The sequence below is a fragment of the Mytilus edulis genome, chromosome 11 (assembly GCF_963676685.1).
Source record: "Mytilus edulis chromosome 11, xbMytEdul2.2, whole genome shotgun sequence".
Lineage (NCBI taxonomy): Eukaryota > Metazoa > Mollusca > Bivalvia > Mytilida > Mytilidae > Mytilus > Mytilus edulis.
The window spans coordinates 56,685,522-56,705,163 of NC_092354.1; the positions used below are offsets into that span (position 1 = coordinate 56,685,522).

The 19,642-nt window shown below is 32.2% G+C and overlaps 2 protein-coding genes across 3 annotated transcripts; both read right to left on the reverse strand.

Annotated features, from left to right (window-relative positions):
* Positions 1-444: 444 nt before the first annotated feature.
* Positions 445-5,490, reverse strand: LOC139495862 (uncharacterized). The gene is made up of 3 exons (XM_071284265.1): positions 4,944-5,490; positions 2,098-2,163; positions 445-1,765 (listed from the first exon to the last, which is right to left on the reverse strand). The coding sequence occupies exons 1-3, from the start codon at positions 5,374-5,376 to the stop codon at positions 525-527; spliced, it is 1,740 nt and encodes a 579-aa protein (XP_071140366.1). The 5' UTR covers positions 5,377-5,490; the 3' UTR covers positions 445-524.
* Positions 5,491-9,300: 3,810 nt separating this feature from the next.
* LOC139495863 (IgGFc-binding protein-like) lies at positions 9,301-15,733 on the reverse strand. 2 transcript variants are annotated; one of them, XM_071284266.1, is made up of 3 exons: positions 15,066-15,731; positions 13,397-13,471; positions 9,301-11,972 (listed from the first exon to the last, which is right to left on the reverse strand). In XM_071284266.1, exons 1-3 carry the CDS (start codon positions 15,496-15,498, stop codon positions 10,729-10,731), a joined length of 1,752 nt encoding a protein of 583 aa, XP_071140367.1. In that variant the 5' UTR covers positions 15,499-15,731; the 3' UTR covers positions 9,301-10,728. The 2 variants fall into 2 exon arrangements, with proteins under 2 accessions (XP_071140367.1, XP_071140368.1); XM_071284267.1 differs by lacking the exon at positions 13,397-13,471 and having other exon boundaries at positions 15,066-15,733.
* Positions 15,734-19,642: the final 3,909 nt, after the last annotated feature.

Genomic DNA, 19,642 nt, shown 5'->3' on the forward strand with positions numbered 1-19,642 from the left:
ATATTTATAACGTATATTAGTTAAAAAAATCTTTTGCATTGATAAATAATAAATAAATACTTTTTTCAAGCTCTAACGTATTATTTCTATTTGTAATGCATTAGATTCGTAATAACAGTACTGTAGTTGAAGAGTTGTCACCGCCAATTTTGAAATGACGGCTGCAAATTCCCGTTATAGTGTCTACGCTTCTTCAACAAAACTGTATTTGCGACCGTTAAATCGGCGGTGGCAACTCTTAAATTCATTACTGTTATTCTATCAATGGATAACTAATAATTACTTTATGTCTACGCACGTACACTGTCCATCTAGATATCCGATGAAAAATTAACAAAAACTATAACAACATTACTGTATTGTGCTTGATGGTCTTTTAAAGAAAAAAAATGAATAATTAATTTCGAATAAAATACTACAGTGAGTAATGTTGTATGATATAAAATAAAATTCATTTTCCAGCTAAATACTTTTAATGACGTCTTTCGTAATCTATGCAACACACTTAAGAGCCAGACGATAATTTATAATCTGAATCCTGCCGGATATCCATAGGCTGTACTTCCATCAAATCCATAAACAATAACTCCAAATAATGCAGTCTTTGACACATGACGTATTTTGTAAACTGAAAGACCAGCCATTTTTTTAATAACAATTGTAAAACTTTCGTTACGTGCCATTATTACAGTAGATTCTACAGCCAAAAGGTTACCAACAAATCGAAGTCCGTCGACACCCGATGTTTTTATTATGATCGATATGTAATTTGTGTATGAAAGAACCTTTGGTGGTGCAATCACATACTCTTTTGAAAAATGATCTATTCCCGGAACAATCGACATAGCCATACCTGTGTTTTTAAATATTATAAACATAGACAAAAGGATCGGATGGGATGCAGATACGTAATAGGACTTGGCAGATAAATCTACCTCTATGTTATCTCCATGCACAGTAATTGGCCCTGATAAAGTAGCCTTTATGGTTGTGGTGGTATTTTCATTTTGGCTTACGATTCGGATTCTGATACTGGACGCCGATTGGAATAGCGGTATGATAAAATTGCGACTCCATTTATCAGCAGAAATCAGACTTTCGCACACAGTATCCGAGACATAGTCACAAAATTCTTCACATCTGCGGTCTTCTTTAAAATAAACATGTTTATTTCCTGATACAACAACAATCTGTTTGTTTGCAGAAATTTTTGTTCCAGTAAGATTGGCATCTGTATTGATGTTAAAGCCTTCCAAATAATCAAGAACCAATTTAAACGTCTGTCCAGGTTTTATAGTTGCACCTCCAACTGATATATCACTGACTGACGCAGACTCTATATAAATTGTAGTGTTTGTAGCTGAAGCCATTATACCACAGTTTTGTTGGTTGGTTGCATATGTTGTAAGTGAGTATTCTGTTCCTAATTTATTGGAGGGTAGTACAATAAAACTTGACGATTCACATTTACGTGATCCATAGTTACAAGTCGATTTATGGAACATTTCAACAACTGTAATCAGTTGATCAGACGATATCATAACGGTTGTAAATGTTCTACCCGTTTCTGAATTCATTACTAAGCTTGGAATGTCAATGTATGCAACACCCGTGTTAATGACTACAGTTCTATTAATTTTTGCATATTTTGAGATGATATCAACATCAGTGGGCGTGTCTGCTGTGATTATGAACTGCACATTAAAGTTGTACGAGTCTGTATGTTGTATTGGGAACATTGTATAAAATAGTTTGCCTTTGTGATCTGAAAGAGAGAAAATCATCATTCAAAACCATATTTAACATTAATTTGGTTTTTGATAATGCCCTGTCTACAGGGTGATATTTAGTGATACAAAAGAGTTAGTTTTGATGATTTACTTTCAGTTAAGGACATTATTATTCCTTAATCAACATTTTATTTAACTCAAAATTTCAAACAGTAACATAACCCGTTAATTATCCAATGATGATTGTTTACGTGTACCATGCATTTGTTTTTAGAATGATTCGTGTTACTGTTGTCCCCAAAACAAACTGAAAACAATTAGTTCATCATGTTCATGTGATATTAAATATGCAAAATGTATATTTTACCTAGGGTATTCTTTTTGGGTGAAGATTCACTGTCCCTGTTGGCGACATTGCTATCATATAATGAATCTGAAATAAAGTAAAATTCATGCGTATCAGATGATAACAGGTATATAAATTGTTTGACTTTGGAAGGCAAATTTTGAATCCTCACGGAGAGACGATGAAGGAAATATTATCATTTATTTTCTTCCCCTAACTATTATTCCCCTGCAAAATCATGCTTAATTTAGTTGTAAGAGTAAAGTAAACAGAAGAAGCGTTTCTTTGAACTGCAATATTGTTTGACGGCAGAACAAAACCCGCTGCATGCCTATGAACCTTTGAAGACACAGGAGTCTCCCGTGTATAAGTTGTCGTTTGTTGATGTGGTTCATAGGGATTTCCACTTTTGTATATATATTAGATCGTTGGTTTTCCTGTTTGAATTTTTTCACACTAGTCATTTTGGGATCCTTTACAACTTACAGTTTGGTCTTATTCACAGCCATGCGTTTAAGTCCAGACTTTTAATACATTATCAGGGTGGGCGACATAAATGGTAAGTTCCTTAAATGAGAGACTGTTCCTATGAAAACATGTACAAGGGGTCATTTCTCTATTGCCGAAAATAGAGAAGACAACTCATCCTAATTAAATATCTTTTCTAAGAGAGGTGTCCAATATTTGTTTTATAATAAAGATTAAATGAAGATATGTTAAAGTTCAGTAATATTACAACGTTCTTGGACATGTGTTAACCATATACATGAAATAATACCAGATAGAAATATGTTCTTTAGGAAAAGGTTCTTTCATTGATATACATGAATTTCCTTTTGTACTCAAATGCTGTTTTAACACAAAGTACTATTATATCATCTGCAATGTTCCCCTCACAAAAGGGATAAATCAATCATCGTTTGTTCCAATCCTGATTATGATATGAATGGAGAACTGTCTCATCGGTATTCATACCACATCTTATCAATATACAAAGTGTCAAAAAGAAAAAGAAAATAATATGAGCCTCTGAAACGATATAGACACAAACAACCAACATTAAACAAAAACTAAACTAAAATGAACACACATCAACGAACAGCTGGAGGTGAAAATCTTTGTTTTGAAAAAATGAGCAGTTCCTGCGTCTTGCAAGTCACCCGCCATGTTGCTAGTTATAAATCATATGCGGTGAAGGAGGAAAGACATCTATGACAAATCAATTGAGATAAGCTAAAGCAGTAAGAATAATTTTTCAATTACTTTTTAATAAGCAAGAAAACAACACTTCAACAGTTGGTGAATCAAGTTTTATACCATCTTGTGTTGACTTATATTGTCAAAACCTGTTAATTTATATTTACAAACAAATTATAATCGCCCTATTTGACTTAAAAGCGTCGCTTCAAAAATTTGCAAATTAAAATATTTTTTTTATTAAAATTTAAAATTGCTCGCTCGATTCAATATTTTGAGTCGAAAAATTCATAGAACGAGAAATTAAATTGATGTCGCCTTACATGCTATAATTTTATAACGACAGTTTTATCTGTCCTATGGTATATTGTATTTTTTTGTTGTAGAAAAAAGCGAAGACAATATTAGAATCTACCGTACACACATCTGTCTTAGATACTATAATGTTTAAAAGGCAACAGAAGTATACCATTGTACGAGATACATAAATCGATAAAGAAAAAAAAACCAAATCCGGGCTACAAACTGAAACTGAGGGAAACACATCAAATATAGGAGAACAACAACACAATAGAAACACTAAAATACAACACACACAGAACCAAACAATGATATAACAATAGCCATTTTCCTGATTTGATATCGGTTATTTTAAGAAGAATGATGGGTTGAACCTGTTTTTGTGTAAATTTTTTTTCTGGTGTATATATGAGTAAAAAGATACAGAATAGACAACTTGATATTAGTATATAATAATAAAAACTCGCAAGAAGATTAATTTGTTGGGTCAAACTTATGTTTGAACGGACGAAAATAAGGACTTACAAAGATCAGCTGATATTGCTATATTGGATAGGAAATCAGCAATTAATATGGTAGTAAATTCAAAACTAGAAAACTTTCAAATCGGAATATCAGATGAATCACTAATGACACAGAATCTGTATGAATATGCTGAAACATGTATTAATAGAAAATGACAAATTCTGAATATTTCTTGGCATATCAAGCAAGATGTTAAGGCAGACCTATAAGTGCGGATATATATATATATATAAAGTATTTGTATACTCCTACTTATATGATGTAAAGACTAAAATAATGTTCGGGACTAATATTTTTGGCTTGTGGTATCTTAACTAAATTGAAGTGAGCAGCTTAACCTTCTATGTGCAATTGCACGGCATTGAATAAAAAAAACAAAATATTTCTTTTCTTTTAAATCTTATTTTTTTCGTCCAACTCTTACCCATTGTTGGCCGCTGTATTGAATAGAAAAGGCAACGAAGAAGAATGAAATATTGAGTGTTGATTATATTACTAGATACGTAAAAATTATTTACCATTTTATCATTTTTTTTAAATTCAATACTCACTAATCCTACACTTTTGCGATATAACTATCTGTTCAACAAGTCTCATAAATACATCACAGTCACGTCAATTTCGCTTTCATGCAGAAAAAAACCTCAAGAAAATGGTAGATTGAATCTACTTTTATAATGTTCTGCAGGTACGTTATATTGGCATAATTAAGCAGAGAGAAGCTCACAATAGCTTAATAATATGACAATAATGGAACCCAGCAGCAAAACGTGGTTAAATACATTAATATTTTTCAACTCAACTAACTGAAAAATTCAACTGAGTGAAATAACAAATTTGTTTACCTTTCACTTGTTCTGAGAGTCCTTTGAATTTTCCCGACAATTTTCCAATTCGTGTCGCATCTGTGTTCTTAGAATCGCTACTATTATAATTCTCTGTAAGAACTGCATCTATTTCATTTTTGACATACTGTAGTGTAGATTGGATATCAGAATTCATGATGTTTCTGAAACGACGTACTCGCCTAGATAATGATTTGTTTAGTTTCCTTTCAATTGTCTTTTGCATCACTATTGAATTATTACGAAGCACGCCATTCGTGTAAGTATCCATTGATGTTCTGAACTCTTCTATTGCTTTGTTAATTTTACTCTCCAGCTTATATTGAACATCTTTCGATTCTAGTACTAGCTTTTCAGTTATGACATTTTTTATTTCATTTTGCATGAATGATTTAAGTTGTTCTCCAAGGGTCGACAAATCCAGTTCCGCCATCACCGGCGTTTTCACTTTGTTAAAAAGTGGAACATATTGTTTATCCGAAGAAGCAGACACATATACAGTTTTGAGGAACCCTATTGATAAATACAATATAAGGAAGACATGTACCGATCCTTCAATTGAAGCCATGATTTTAATAACTTAACGTACAACATACACAAAACAATCTGAATCACTTTATTTCGTATGATACAAAACATTGCAAACAAAAACAATGCAAACAATTCAAACAACTTGATATAGACTTTCAATGTGCACTTAATTACGAAAATAAATATTCTATGTCTGGTAACTGTTGATTCTTATATTTGTTTACTTCAAATTAATTAACTTTCCAAACAAAATTGTGTAAAGTATCATTAACATGATGCCATGTTTATAAACAACGTACTTGTTTGCAGTCATATGATCCGACTTTTAAAGCATGAATAATATAAAATATCTATTTAGCACATCTAAAATAGATTATATCTGATAAATAAATCAAACTTTCATTGTATTTCTGTGTCTGTAAATATCAGCCAGCATACAGGCATTGGGGTTTTTCGGCAATTACGTCCTAAATCTAATTTTAAACTTTTTTGTTTCGAGCGTAGCAAATAAGCCTTATGATTAAAATAATAATTGGTGTTTCTTATATGTAGATTCGACCACTTGATCGAATAAGATACGTTTTTTATCCACTCGAGACAGTTAAATTTCAAAATGTTAGCGCGAGGCTCGCCGAGCACTTTAAATATTTATCATTTAACTGTCGAAAGTGGATTCATATTGTTTTGCACGATATTTGGTGGTGGAATCTGTTTCTCTTATGATTTAAGACGATATATGCAAACAATCTTAATCCGTCTTTTGTAATGAACTGCAAAAGATATGTGCTCTTTCTATGTCACGTCATGAAACATTGTCGCCTTTTTTCATGACGTCACAATAGGAAATACAGTCGAAAACAAGAAAATTTGATGACATGATCGAATTTTAACCAATGAAGAACTGAGATCAAACAAACCACGCATTGATTAAATAAAAATAATCAAAGGTGAGAAAAGGGGATAAATTGAGTAAGTCAGAATTAGAGAAATATGTAAAAACTCAATACTGAAAAAAACTAAAAGAAATCATCGTTATTTTTAGATCGTGACAAAAATAAGAATATTTCTAAAGCCTTATATAGATTTATATTGTCACATAGATAGAATACATATTTAACTTCTTATGTTCTTCAGAACAACTTTAAAATCAATCAAAATATGTTGTCACATATTTGTTATACTTCATATAAATCAGCGATGTGATGATGATCAGCGTTGTTTAAAAAAAGATGGAATTACATATGCATGTGTGGAGATAATGACAGCTGAACATGCGGAGTAGATGACAATTTAAAACAGAAAATGAAAAGTGTAACAATAGACTGGTAACACAATGTTTAGCACAAGAATCATACAATACGTACGCGTATTTACTTTACAAGATCTACTAACTTGCGAATTATAATATAAATATCCTTTTTTATATATAGTCATACACAACTTCCACTTCTCGAAGATATTTTCGGAATTGTCTTACACTAGTCAGCAAAAAGTAAAGATTAGGTTGTACAGATATATATTTTATTTTAATGCGAAACAAATAGGCAGATAGCAATTGAATTCGTTCAAATCGTGCAGTGTTATATACATGTCTACATAATAAACACTAGTAAGTGTTATAATTAAAATTAAAACAGAAGCATGCTCTCATAAATTTTTTTAACCTTAGCTGTTCCTGCTTCTGCATGTGATAGTACAATACGTTTTTGAGTGAATACTTTTTCAATTAATTGATCATGTATAAAAGAAAAATAAATTCAAAATCAAACTGAAATAAAAAAAAGACCTAACATTTAATGACAAATCCAACCGAGAAGATATCGATTTCGTTTGAATGATTCTCAATTTGTCAATCGGATACCTTTTAAATCTAGCTTTACGCTATGGGATTTCTTTATTGTTGAGCACATGTTGAGGGCCGTATTGTGATATTGTGTTGGTTACATTGACATTAGGTAAGGTCAATTGGATGGTTGTATTATTGGAAAGTATTTCACATTTTTGTTTTCCTATCCTAATAAAATAGTAATTTGTTTGAGTTCACGTATATTTTTCTGCTCGTGAATTCAACAATAACTAACATGTACGGAGCCCCGATAGGTACATACAAAGAAAAAAGAATATATTGTGCGCACAATTTAAATTTTTTGTTCGCACAGTTTAAATATTTGTCTGGTTGGTATCATCTGACCTTGACCTTACTTTCATGGTTTATTGGTCAATGTTAAATATATCAGCATTGGTCTATTTTTCAGATACGATAATAAAGGTATAGTTTAAACTGTATTTAATATACAAAATAATTATAAGGTGCGCATATCGTAAAAGGTTTGTTTCTTAGATACATTTGGTTCTTTAATACAGCAAGAAAATCGCGCACCCAAAAGCGTACTTCAGCTGGCCTATAAACAGAAATATTTACTAGTTATGTGATAATGGACGTCATACTAAACTTCATAAGTGTTTCTCTTTTCTCTTTTTTATATAGATAAGACCGTTGGTTTTCCCGTTTGAATGGTTTTACACTAGTATTTTTGGGGGCCCTTTATAGCTTGCTGTTAGTTGTGAGCCTAGGGTTCGTGTTGAAGACTGTACCTTGATCTATAATGATTTACTTTTATAAATTGTGACTTGGATGAAGAGTTGTCTCATTCGCACTCATACCAAATCTTCCTTTATCTATCCAAAATATATACAAGCAACTAAAATTAAAATCATACAAGACCAAGAAGGCCAGCGGCTCCTGGCCTTGGACAGGCCCAAAAATGCGGCGGAGTGAAACATGTTTGGTGATATTTCAATCCTCCTTTTATACCTCTAGCCAATGCAGTTAAAAAAACACACACAGCAATACCGACCGTAACACTCAGTTGAAAAGAAGTCCGTGTCCGATGTCAGAATAGGTAACAAATGAAACTTAACAAAATGAAAATAATACACAAATAAACAAAGAACTATAAGCAGTTACTGACATGCCAGCTCAACACCTCAATTAAACTGATTGAAAGATTATGCCTAAATCATATGAGTATCAAGCACCATATTAGGGTTTGAGTGGCATACCATCATAAAATGCATGAGAAGAATATAGCCTGTATTTCTATGAGCTATGGTGTATATGTATATAGTTGTCTCATCGGCAATAGCATCGAACGCGATCAATCGCGCAACAAGCTTTTGAATTAATGATGCCCCAAAACGGACCATATTTGGAAAAAAAAAATGAATCATAATTGTTTCGTTTGCTTTCAAAATATTTCACTGGTGAATACATTTTCATTGACTATTCCTAAATTGCTAAATTTCAGTTCCATAATGTATACGAACAACATTCTGTAAACTTGCATAATGAAATCGATCAAAAATAGATACTATAAGTGACCTCTTGTCCTCTCTTAAAATTTTTAAATCATAATAAGCATACTGTTCTATGTCGGGAGCTTGTTATTCAGTGATTGTCGTTTATTGGTGTGGTTCATATCTGTTAATCGTTTTGTAATTGTCATTTTGGACCTTTTATAGTTTGCTGTTTGGTGTGAGCCAACGCTCCGTGATGACGACCGTACTGTAACCAATAATTGTTAACTTCTAATAAATAATGACTTGGATGGAGAGCTGTCTCATTGGCACTCATATTGCATCTTCTGATTTAAATATGTACTCAGTTTTATCTTTATTTGATCACAACTTCATGGTGAATTTCTTAGACTGAACACACCGTCACATTTCAATAACGAACTGTACATTGTGGGCCAAAACCGTACTTAATCATGACCAAACATAGTCATCTTTAATAGAAAAAAAGTGGATTTGACTTACTCTACACTTTTACAATGATATCTTTAGAGAAACCACATAATTCATTTAAGTTGATGACACTAAAAATTCATCATAAACTATGACCAAAACATTTACCATAAACAGGGACGGACGAATGGACGGACGGATGGAGGGATGTAAAGACTTTTGTATATAATGACCATCTCTATCGTCGACGGAGCATACCAAAACCAAAGTCGTGAATTGAGTAACATGTTTGTCTTGTGTCAATCAACGTAAACAAAATCTTGAGATTTTCAGACATAAAGTATAATGCACACGTGCATATAGTAGTTATATATTTGTTACAAGAAAACAGGTAAAACCATATTGTCAAAGTCTACATAAGTTCGATAGTGTCCTCGCTCTTTAGTCAAGTCTGTTTCAACCCGTTCCAATAAACGCTGATATAAAGTGAAGGCTTCCAACGCATCTGTTGGTAAACCAAGTTTCAGACGAAATAAACGTAACTTCTTCAGTATTTTTGGTCAGGAGTCGATAAAAATGCAGTGATGATTTTTAGCTTTATTATTAACATGTTATCTGAGGGGCGTAAAGGGGGGTATCTGCACGGAAGAACGCGAAATAAAATTGCCAATTCACGATGAACGAATAATTAAAAATTTCTTGCACGTTGATATTTTAACCGATTTCACGAAACACGGTGAATAACGAACCTTTTTCACGGCTGCCCGTGAAATAAAAATGGCAAAACACGTTGCACGAAAATAACCCTTTACCACCCTCTTATCTAGTCCCATTTCAAAAGAAATCTTTTGTATTTCTCCATTCTGTCACTTTAAAAAGGAGACATTGAAGCCCCGTACCATGTGTAAGGTCAAAGAATTTAACGAATACTATATTATTTTGTGCGCACAATATATTTAAGTTGTGCGCACAATATATTTAAATTGTGCGCACAATATATTATTTTGTGTGCACAATATATTATTTTGTGCGCACACTATATTATTTTTTGCGCACAATTTATTTCAGTTGTGCGCAAAATATATATTTTTTTCTGTGTATGTCCCTAGCAGGGCTCCGTAAACATGGCATAATCATTAACGCAGAAAATTAAAAATCCAAGGATTAGGGAACGAATATTTTGTTAACGTAGAATGTAGCAAACATGTCCCCCACCCCTCCGTCAATGATACTGACTGCCCATCATTGTTATTGTTCACCTGTAAATAGTTGAGAAACCATTGTTTGACATACACACACCATTAATGAAAGAACATTGAATTCACTATCGACAGTTATGTTTTCTACTCAATTTTCTAATGGGGACCAGAATAGAAATTCAATATTTTGTCATCGTTTTAGGAAAATAATTGTCTGATTTTGAAAATTATATGACGAATACAAGTTCCTTTTCCTGAACACGCATATCATCCTTTTGTGCGTAAAACATGGACACTATAATCAGCGGTTAGAACCGGAATCCAGCAGAGTATCCATAAGCTGAAGTTGAGCCAAATCCATAAACCACAACTCCATATAACGCATTCCTAGACACATGACGTATTTTGTAAACTGAATGACCCGCCATTTTCTTTACAACAGATGTATAACTTTCGTTACGAACCATTATAAAAGATGATTCCACAGCTAAAAGATTGCCAACAAATCGAAGTCCGTCGACGTCCGATGATTTAATAGTTATCGTAATGTAACTTGTAAAACTTGGATCTTTGGGTGGTGCAATAACATACTCTTTAGAAAAATGTTCGATTCCAGGAACGACCATCATGATTATCGTACGTTTTTCTGTTAATGCATAAAGCGACAAGAGGATCGGATTGGAAGCAGAAACATAATATGACTTGGCATCTAGATTCATCTCGATTTCTTCACTATCCATAGAACTTGACCTTGATGCATTGTAAAAATCCTTTATACGTATGGTGGTATTTAAATTTCGGCTAAGTAGTCGAAGTTTTAACATGTATGGCTTTTTGAAAAGCGGTATAACAAAATGTCGAGCCCATTTGTCAGTAGGAATCATACTTTCGTATAAAATACTATCTGTAAAATAGAAACAATCATGAAAACACGTCAAATCAGATTTCATAGAAATATAATTATTTCCTGATATTACGACTATTGGTTCGTTTGAATATATTTTTGTTGCAGACAGACTTCTATGTGTCTGAATATGAAAACCTTCTAAATAATTTAGAACTATTTTGAATTTTTGACCAGGTTTGATAAATGCACCTTTAATCGTTAGACCAATGACTGAAGCAGGCTCTACGATAATTGTTGTGTTTGCGGTTGTAGCCATTATGGCGCAGTTTTGCTCGTTGTTTGGACTTGTGATAATTGAGTAGTCCGTTCCTAATTCGGAGTAAGGCAATGCAATAAAACTTGAAGATGTACAATGAGAGTAACACTCAGAGGAATCAAGTACGAATCCAACAACGGAAATAAGGTGATTAGCCCGGATGAGAACGGTTGTAAATGTTCTACCCGTGCCAATAGTCAATACTAAGTTTGGAACTTTTACGTATGCAACTCCTTTTGTAATGAATACCGTTTTATTTATTTCTGCGTATTCGGAAAGAATCTCAACCTTCGTCTTTTTTTCGGCTGTGATAATAAACTGTACAATAAAATCCTCCGAGTTTTCTAGTTGCATTGGGAACATTGTGAAGAATAACCTTCCTTTGTGATCTGAAAAGAGAAAATATCAGTAAATAATTGCGTGAAAACTCTTTGTAAGCGCATTGTTTTGATTACTCAATATATGGCAGGACATTCATTCCTCGACCAACATTGTTATATTTCACAATTACAGACTTCTCTTTACATGTATGATGGAACTTTTTTTAATATAAATTAATTAAATATAAAAATCATATGCAAAGAGAAATTTTATTTTATAGATATCACGGTCCTTAAATTCTCGCTATAAGCAATTATAACATGTATAATATAATGATAAAGTTGCAAACAAGGCATAAATTGTGTCACTACGAAATTGGATTCTATATTTACATTTGTTCCAAATACATGTAATGATTATATTTCTTAAATCAAAGCACAAAATTTAGTTGCGGCTACTAGAAGTCTTTTGTTATTTCTTTTAGATTCATATACACTATTTTCTGGCTCGCATTCATATAGTGAATAATAAATTGTGCAAAAATCTGTCTATCATTGAGGATATGTTTCGTTCTACACTGTTTTTTTTTTATTTATATCGTTTGTTGATGCCTTTCTAGCATATATCAACATCTCTATAATTTATATGTTGTTTTTTTGGCATTATTCCTTACTCAACTAAGTTTGTTGTCAATAAAAGTGTCGTATGTGACCAGGAATACTGTATGTTGGCATTTACGATTGAGGTAATCTCAAACCTCTCATAAAATGCAGTAAATTTGGGTAGGTGCTAGTTTTCCCAGAACAGTCATGAGAACAATTCATCTGACATATGTAGCATAGTTTATGACTTTGTTAACCTGAACCCATTCAGAATCGTCCAATTCTAGAAGGGGACCGTCATATCCCAGAACAGATTAAACCAGATATGTACTATAACATGTACAAAAAATTTGGATGTTTCTACCGTAGAACTGATTTTGACAGATCTATCCTAAAACAGATCCTGACAATTCCATCTCAAACAGATTGGATAGTTTTATCGATTCTTATAGTTATTTAAATAATTGTATAAATATATTGATATCTTTCTTTTAAATACTAGTAGTCACTGTGCTGACATGAAATAGTGATATGGTTATAGTTATAATTTAACTGTTCACAAAACTATGAAAGTTTCCGCCATCATGAATAGATTACCTTAGCTGTATTAGGCTTAAGAGCTTAATTATTCACAAATAAAAGTTAAATGAGGTTAGACCTTAATTGTACAGTTATCATTAGGACTTTTTTTTAGTTTGATGTCTTATAGTCATATTCAAAGAACATGATGGTAATCCATGAACTAGTATACATTATTGCTTAGAAGCCAGCTGAAGCCTTAGGCTATTTTCTGTATTCTGTCGGATAGTTGCCTGTTTGACTCATTTCTCGTTTCTATTCTCGATTTAATATTGTTAGTATCATTTACAAAAAATGCTTAACCAACGTACCATTTGAATAGCTTTCAGTTGAAGGTCCTGCAGTATTGACTTTCTTTTTGTCGCCATTTCTATTATAAGCTGAATCTAAAGAAAATTTGCAAAAATACTTATAGTTTCATAAATAGGATAATTAGACGTCATTTGTATTAGACGCATGGGTGTATTTGACATGAAGGAAATATTCAATAATCGGCGAAAATTTTACATTCAGGACTGCATTTCCTTATGTTGTTACAGCCTTTAGATTTAATTCAGAAAGTTCGTAAAATCTAGTGGATTATTGTTTTTTTTAACATTCTTACTTTTCAAATCTATAACACATATCTATAACTATATGATGTTTATTAGTGTAACACTTTGCTTGTAAATAATGTTAATGTTACCTGTTTTAAACTTTGCAAAGTTTAACACAATATGAAAATTGTCAGTTCAGCTCAAGGAATATGGGCTACCTCTTTATAATATGCAATTTTATGAAAAGTATGTTTAGTGTATGTAGATTACATTAGCTGGATTTGGCAAAACTTTTCGGAATTTTGGTCCTCAATGCTCTTCAACTTTGTACTTTATTTGGCCTTTTAAACGTTTTTGTATTCGAGCGTCACTGATGAGTCTTTCGTGGACGAAACGTGTGTCTGGCGTATATACAAAATTTGGTCCTGGTATCTATGATGAGGTTATTTAGCACTTACTGTATATTTATATGATAAAACGATAGAATTTGAATGCTAGTAACAAATGAGAAAATTAAAGAAAGATAATGAAAAATTTAATTCAACACTATATTTGTATTCAAATGCATTCAAATGAATACGGATATCTCGTCGTAATGCAATTAGGAAATATCGATGAAAATGCATATAACAATATAAGGTTAGGTCAATGTCAGGTAAAAAAAACCATCTATGTAAATTTTGTAAGCGGTTAATAAATGATAAAAAACACTGTTCAACGAGCTGCACAATCGTGTTATAACGAAGGAGAAAAAAGACATTTTCCTTATATTTATCTTAAGATATTTTTCTAGACTCCATGAATGGCCACAGTTATAGCAAAAACAATGTTAAAACAAAACATTAAAATTGATTTCTTATCCTAAATAAAGCTATAAATTGATGAGAAGTTATCGATGTGACATGCCATTTGAATTGCAAAAAAATATGATTTTGGTACCATTTTTAAAAGAAGGATAATGTGTTAGTTGCCGTATGAATCAAACCAACAACAAAAAATATTTTATAACATAACAAAACATAGAGTTCAATTAAACAGAGAACTGCATTAGTGAAAATATGATGTAGCCAGTGCATTTGTTGTAAATTGTGTTTAAAGTTTGAATAGTATCCTACATGTAACATATACTGTCAAACGATACATTCGTGTGACCTTCTTCATGTTAACTGTATCTGATAGAGTCATGTCAGTTAATTTGCAACGTATGATGGTACCGATGGCAGGGGGAGAGTAAAACAAATTTTCTTTTTATTTATGCACATTATAATAGATATAATCTCATATATGTTAATGTATTATTTATTTTTCTTTCTAATCACACGAAGTTGTTTATCCATGCATAAACTAAATAGCGAATCCCATTTAAGTTTTTGGAAAATAAAACGATACAAACTTCATTTTAGCAAAATCTTTATATATCTTAATATATACAATAACACGTTACCTTTGAGATGTTTTGACAGGTCTTTGAACTTTCCAGACAATTCCCTGATTTTTCTGCATTCTGGTTTATAAACATTGCTACTGTTAGAACTCTCCGAAAGAACAGACTTTATTTCTCTCTTTACATTTTGTAAGTTAGATCGTATTTCAGAATGCATGATGGTCCGGAAGCGACGCACTCGCCTTGCTAAAGTTTGATTAAGTTTTCTTTCAATATTCCGTCGCATGTTGATCGACGTATTATGAAGCACACTATCAGTGTAAACGTTCATAGATGTTGTGAAATTTACAATTGCTGAATTCAAATTATATTCAAGGGTATGGTAAATATTTGTAGACTCTAATGCAATCCTTTCTGAAATCACTTTTTCAATTTCAATTTGTATGAATGATTTAAGTTGTTCTCCAAGCTTGGACAAGTCAATTTCCGCCATCACCGGTGTTTTCACTATGTTAAGGAGAGGAAAATATTGTGTATCAGTTGAATTGACGACAATGTAGTTTTCAGATATCCTAATGATCCATACAATATAAGTAAGGCATGTACGCAGCCTGTTTTTAAAGCCATGTTTTCAATGACTATGTTTGTTTACGCTATACAAAAAATAACCAAACTAACCGTATAACCCTGTATGCCGTGTTTTACATGTTTATGACAAGTGAATTCGATGTGACACTCGTGATAGAACTGTGCTTGTATAATGGATGTAGTTTGAGGTGAAGGTTTTATGTATTATATCGAAGCTTACCATTTCATGGAAAATGTTTTGGATATATATACTTTTAAACTTATCTCTTTTTACCCAAAACTTATAACAAAACTGCTAAACATTTTAACCGAGGATTTCCATTAAAACGGACAAATCAAACGTTATTAACAAACTAAACAATACAAAATGCCATGTGGAGTTTTTGATTTGTTTACCTTACATTTGAGTCCTACGTAGTTTTGATATAAAGACAAAGTGACGACTATGATCAGTATATTTATCATTATGTGTTACATTAATAGTTTCATGAGGAGCCCATACAGAATTTTGTCAATTCATTTGCAATACATTTACTAGTAATTCTGATCGAAAAGGAAAATATACGTTCTCTTTTTCAGTAGTTGTATAGTATTTGTGTTAAGTGTAAGACGTAATTTTAATGATTTTCGGTTTTAGTCACCCGTAGAAATAAAGTAACAGAATTTTTTTTTCGGAAAGGCAAACGGTAAAATTCTAGGTCTTTTTAGAAATATATTTTTTGTCCTTGAATGAATACAAGTCATCAGAATAGTCTTTCACTTGGCAACATCAAAACACATGAATGTGTCAATAGTACACGGATGCCCCACTCGCACTATGTTTTTCTATGTTCAGTGGATCGTGAATTGGTATCAAAGCTGTAATTTGGCATTAAAATAAGAAAGATCATATCACAGGGAATATGTATACAAAGTTTCAAGTTGATTATTCTTTAACTTCATCAAAAACGACGTTGAACAAAAACTTTAACCAAAAACTTTAACCTGAAACTCACACTATTATTTCCTATGTTCAGTGGACCGTGCAATCGAGATAAAAAATCTAATTTGGCATTTGAATTAGAAAGATCATGTCATATGGAACATGTGTCCTAAGTTTTAAGTTGGTTGGACTTCAACTTAATCAAAAACTGTAAACTGAAGCGGGACAGATGGACGAATGGACGAACGAACGAACGGACGAACGCACAGACCGGAAAACATAATGCCCAATACATTATTGTTTCTCTATCTTCTAAACTTTTGTGGCAAACGACAGACATACTTTTTGTGTATGCAATTTTGTCGAATAACATAACATATGTAAATCCGGCTAAAGTGAAAACAGCAACTGAATGAAATTCATTCGTTCCTATCAATTATTTGACATGTAATTAGTGTTAATTATTTATTCTGTTTCAAGTTGGACCAATTCAAACAATTTGAGTTTAGTAGATCATCAAAAGTTTAATTCGTTCCAGGAAGTATCGCAGTGACAATGCCGAGTGTGATATTAAATATTTTATGATAAATGTATTATTTGCAGGATGATAATAATACATATCGACATTTTTTTAATATGTAAACGAATGTTTTTAGAATAAGCATTATCAGATTCATTTGATGCTAACTAAAGGCAATACCACAGTGTAGATACTATTCTGTACGGTATCCAGAAGTCGCGATTTTCGAAGCGAGAACTTTTTGGATCACATTTTAAATTTGATGGGTATACTGAATTAAACGGTAAGTTGATCATCTGTACATTGCTTAATGATTAATTCAGCCGACATCGATATTCTCAAATGGTTTAGAATTAAATTCCGCACATTAATTATTCGTATCTTTATCTTAATCAAGAGATTTTCAAGTGCATCACTAAGAAAAATCAGTCGGCGACCCTAAAAACAATCTTTTTACCCTCTTAGTGTACAAATTAACGTAAAAACCTGACTTAATTAACTAAATGAAGTATATTTCAAGTGGTGGTGAAAGTTTCAACCAGATCTTTGAAGCCAGAAATAAGAAAATTACACTTGAATTTCTCACTGTACGATCAGTCTCGCTTGTATATTTTAAAACTGTATGATCAGTCTTTATGTCACTGTATTCTAGTGATGATTTCAAAGTTATTTACGATACATTAGAAGGTGGCATTTTTCTAAAAACACAAACATATTTCAATACATTCACATCCTGAAAACTTATGAAACATGTTTTAGCTTGATGGGGTGTACTCGACTTACTACATTAAGTATAAGGATGTTTAAATGTTGCTAAAATAAGAGGAAGGTTTGATGTATACTAGTATATAAGTTTCAGAAATGTCCTCCGTTATACTTAAAATTGTACAAACACACAGATTTAGTTGTTATATAAAAATGCATGTATTTACACACATTCGAGGCCGTACTGTAGCCTTTAATTGATCACAGTTCCTTCACTTGGTTTAAGATGTAGAGCTGTCTCTTTGACACTCAATTGTACACCACTTTGTCAAGCGGGGGGTTATAGTGATAAGGAAGTCCGTCTTTCCGTTCGTCCGTTGGACCAGTACAATATGTTTCGCCGGTTTTGTAAGCGCGTCTCCTCATAAACCACTTAATATACATTGGGGTTCAGGCCATTTGTAAATGGAGAGGGGGTCCAATCTAGGAGAAAAGGGGATTCCAAATATATGTTCCCATACAAATGCATTGATAGTTAAAAAGGGTTTCAAACTGCCGAATCCCCTTTTTTTGAATCCGTCACTGATATAACTATTAATTAATCTTATTCGGTTTCCTTATCATAAATGATAATGACTGTATTGTGCACCGTCTATTTCGAATTTTAGTAAAAATCTTTTATGGGGTTACTTTATATAAGATACGGACTTGAACATTGCATTATTTGGGGGCACCCATCAGGTATTTCCATCAATTCCTAAACCAATCATTAAAGTTTTCTGAAATTGCTCCATTTTTACTCGATTAATGCTTTATGGACCTTCTATTTCTGTAAACTTACCAAAATTATATCACATGAATTATCCCCCTACGCAAAGCTGTCTTTATCCATTTTTTGTTATTTTAAAAGAGACAAGCTTGATTTATGTTATCATCAATTGGTCAACGGCGGACGGTGTAAATAATCTTTAAAAATGTAATAGCTAAACAGATAACTGTAACTTTACACTATTACAAAGTCCACAAGCGAATCATGTATTACTTTTTAGGCATTTGATTTTAAATAAGACTGATGGAACAAAAATACAATTATTTTGCCGTCTAAAAAATGCATCAGAAATATATTTGTATGAAAGTAATTACACGTTATAGTTCACTGGATAGTTCATAATATCACATATATACACGTATATACCTTCAAACTGCTTTTGTTTTTTTCTTCAAAATCACGACTGGTCATACAGTCAAAAAATCTTAAATCGCTTCTAGAATACAGTCAGTTCTAGACTGATCGTACAGTAATTTATTTTGGGATCCTCAAGGAAAACATATTTTTTATGGGAAATACGAATATTCTACTCAAATACGAAAAGAATATTGAAACAGTATATATTTAACTGTAAACTGATGCAAATATTTGCAATAAAAGATTATTTGCTTTGTACTACGAAAGCAAACTTGTCCATCGATTTCACTTTTTTCTACCAAGTTGTTGTGATGCACACGTATATTTTATATTCTAATGCATGTTTTTGTTACAGTTACTCATATTTATGATGCTATATATACATTGAAGATGTTCAAAGCACTTTGTAGATATAGGAGTAAACAAATGATGAGAAAAGTTACCGTAGGCAAAACCGTCCTGTTAACCAGTTGGAAATCATCGCTTCGAAAATCGCGACTTCCGGATAGCGTACAGAATAGTATCTACACTGTGAATACAACTATTTAGCAAAACTGAGTTAAACATACGCCATCACGAGCTGGTTGACCGTAATGGAATCACCGTTTCATCGAAATAAACTGACAACGCCATGGCTAAAAACGAAAAAGACAATCAGACAATCAAAAGTACTCATGATATAACCATAAATAACCTATTCAAAAATAAAAAAGATA

Bases quoted from the DNA above. Each gene is read 5' to 3' on its own strand.
- LOC139495862 (XM_071284265.1), bottom strand. From the start codon at position 5,376: ATGGCGGAACTGGATTTGTCGACCCTTGGAGAACAACTTAAATCATTC. The intron at 2,164-4,943 runs GTAAACAAATTT...ACTTTATTTCAG, and splicing joins ACTCTCAGAACAAGTGAAAG to ATTCATTATATGATAGCAAT. The intron at 1,766-2,097 runs GTAAAATATACA...TCTCTCTTTCAG, and splicing joins ACCCAAAAAGAATACCCTAG to ATCACAAAGGCAAACTATTT.
- LOC139495863 (XM_071284266.1), bottom strand. From the start codon at position 15,498: ATGGCGGAAATTGACTTGTCCAAGCTTGGAGAACAACTTAAATCATTC. The intron at 13,472-15,065 runs GTAACGTGTTAT...AATTTTCTTTAG, and splicing joins CCTGTCAAAACATCTCAAAG to ATTCAGCTTATAATAGAAAT. The intron at 11,973-13,396 runs GTACGTTGGTTA...TTCTCTTTTCAG, and splicing joins AACTGAAAGCTATTCAAATG to ATCACAAAGGAAGGTTATTC.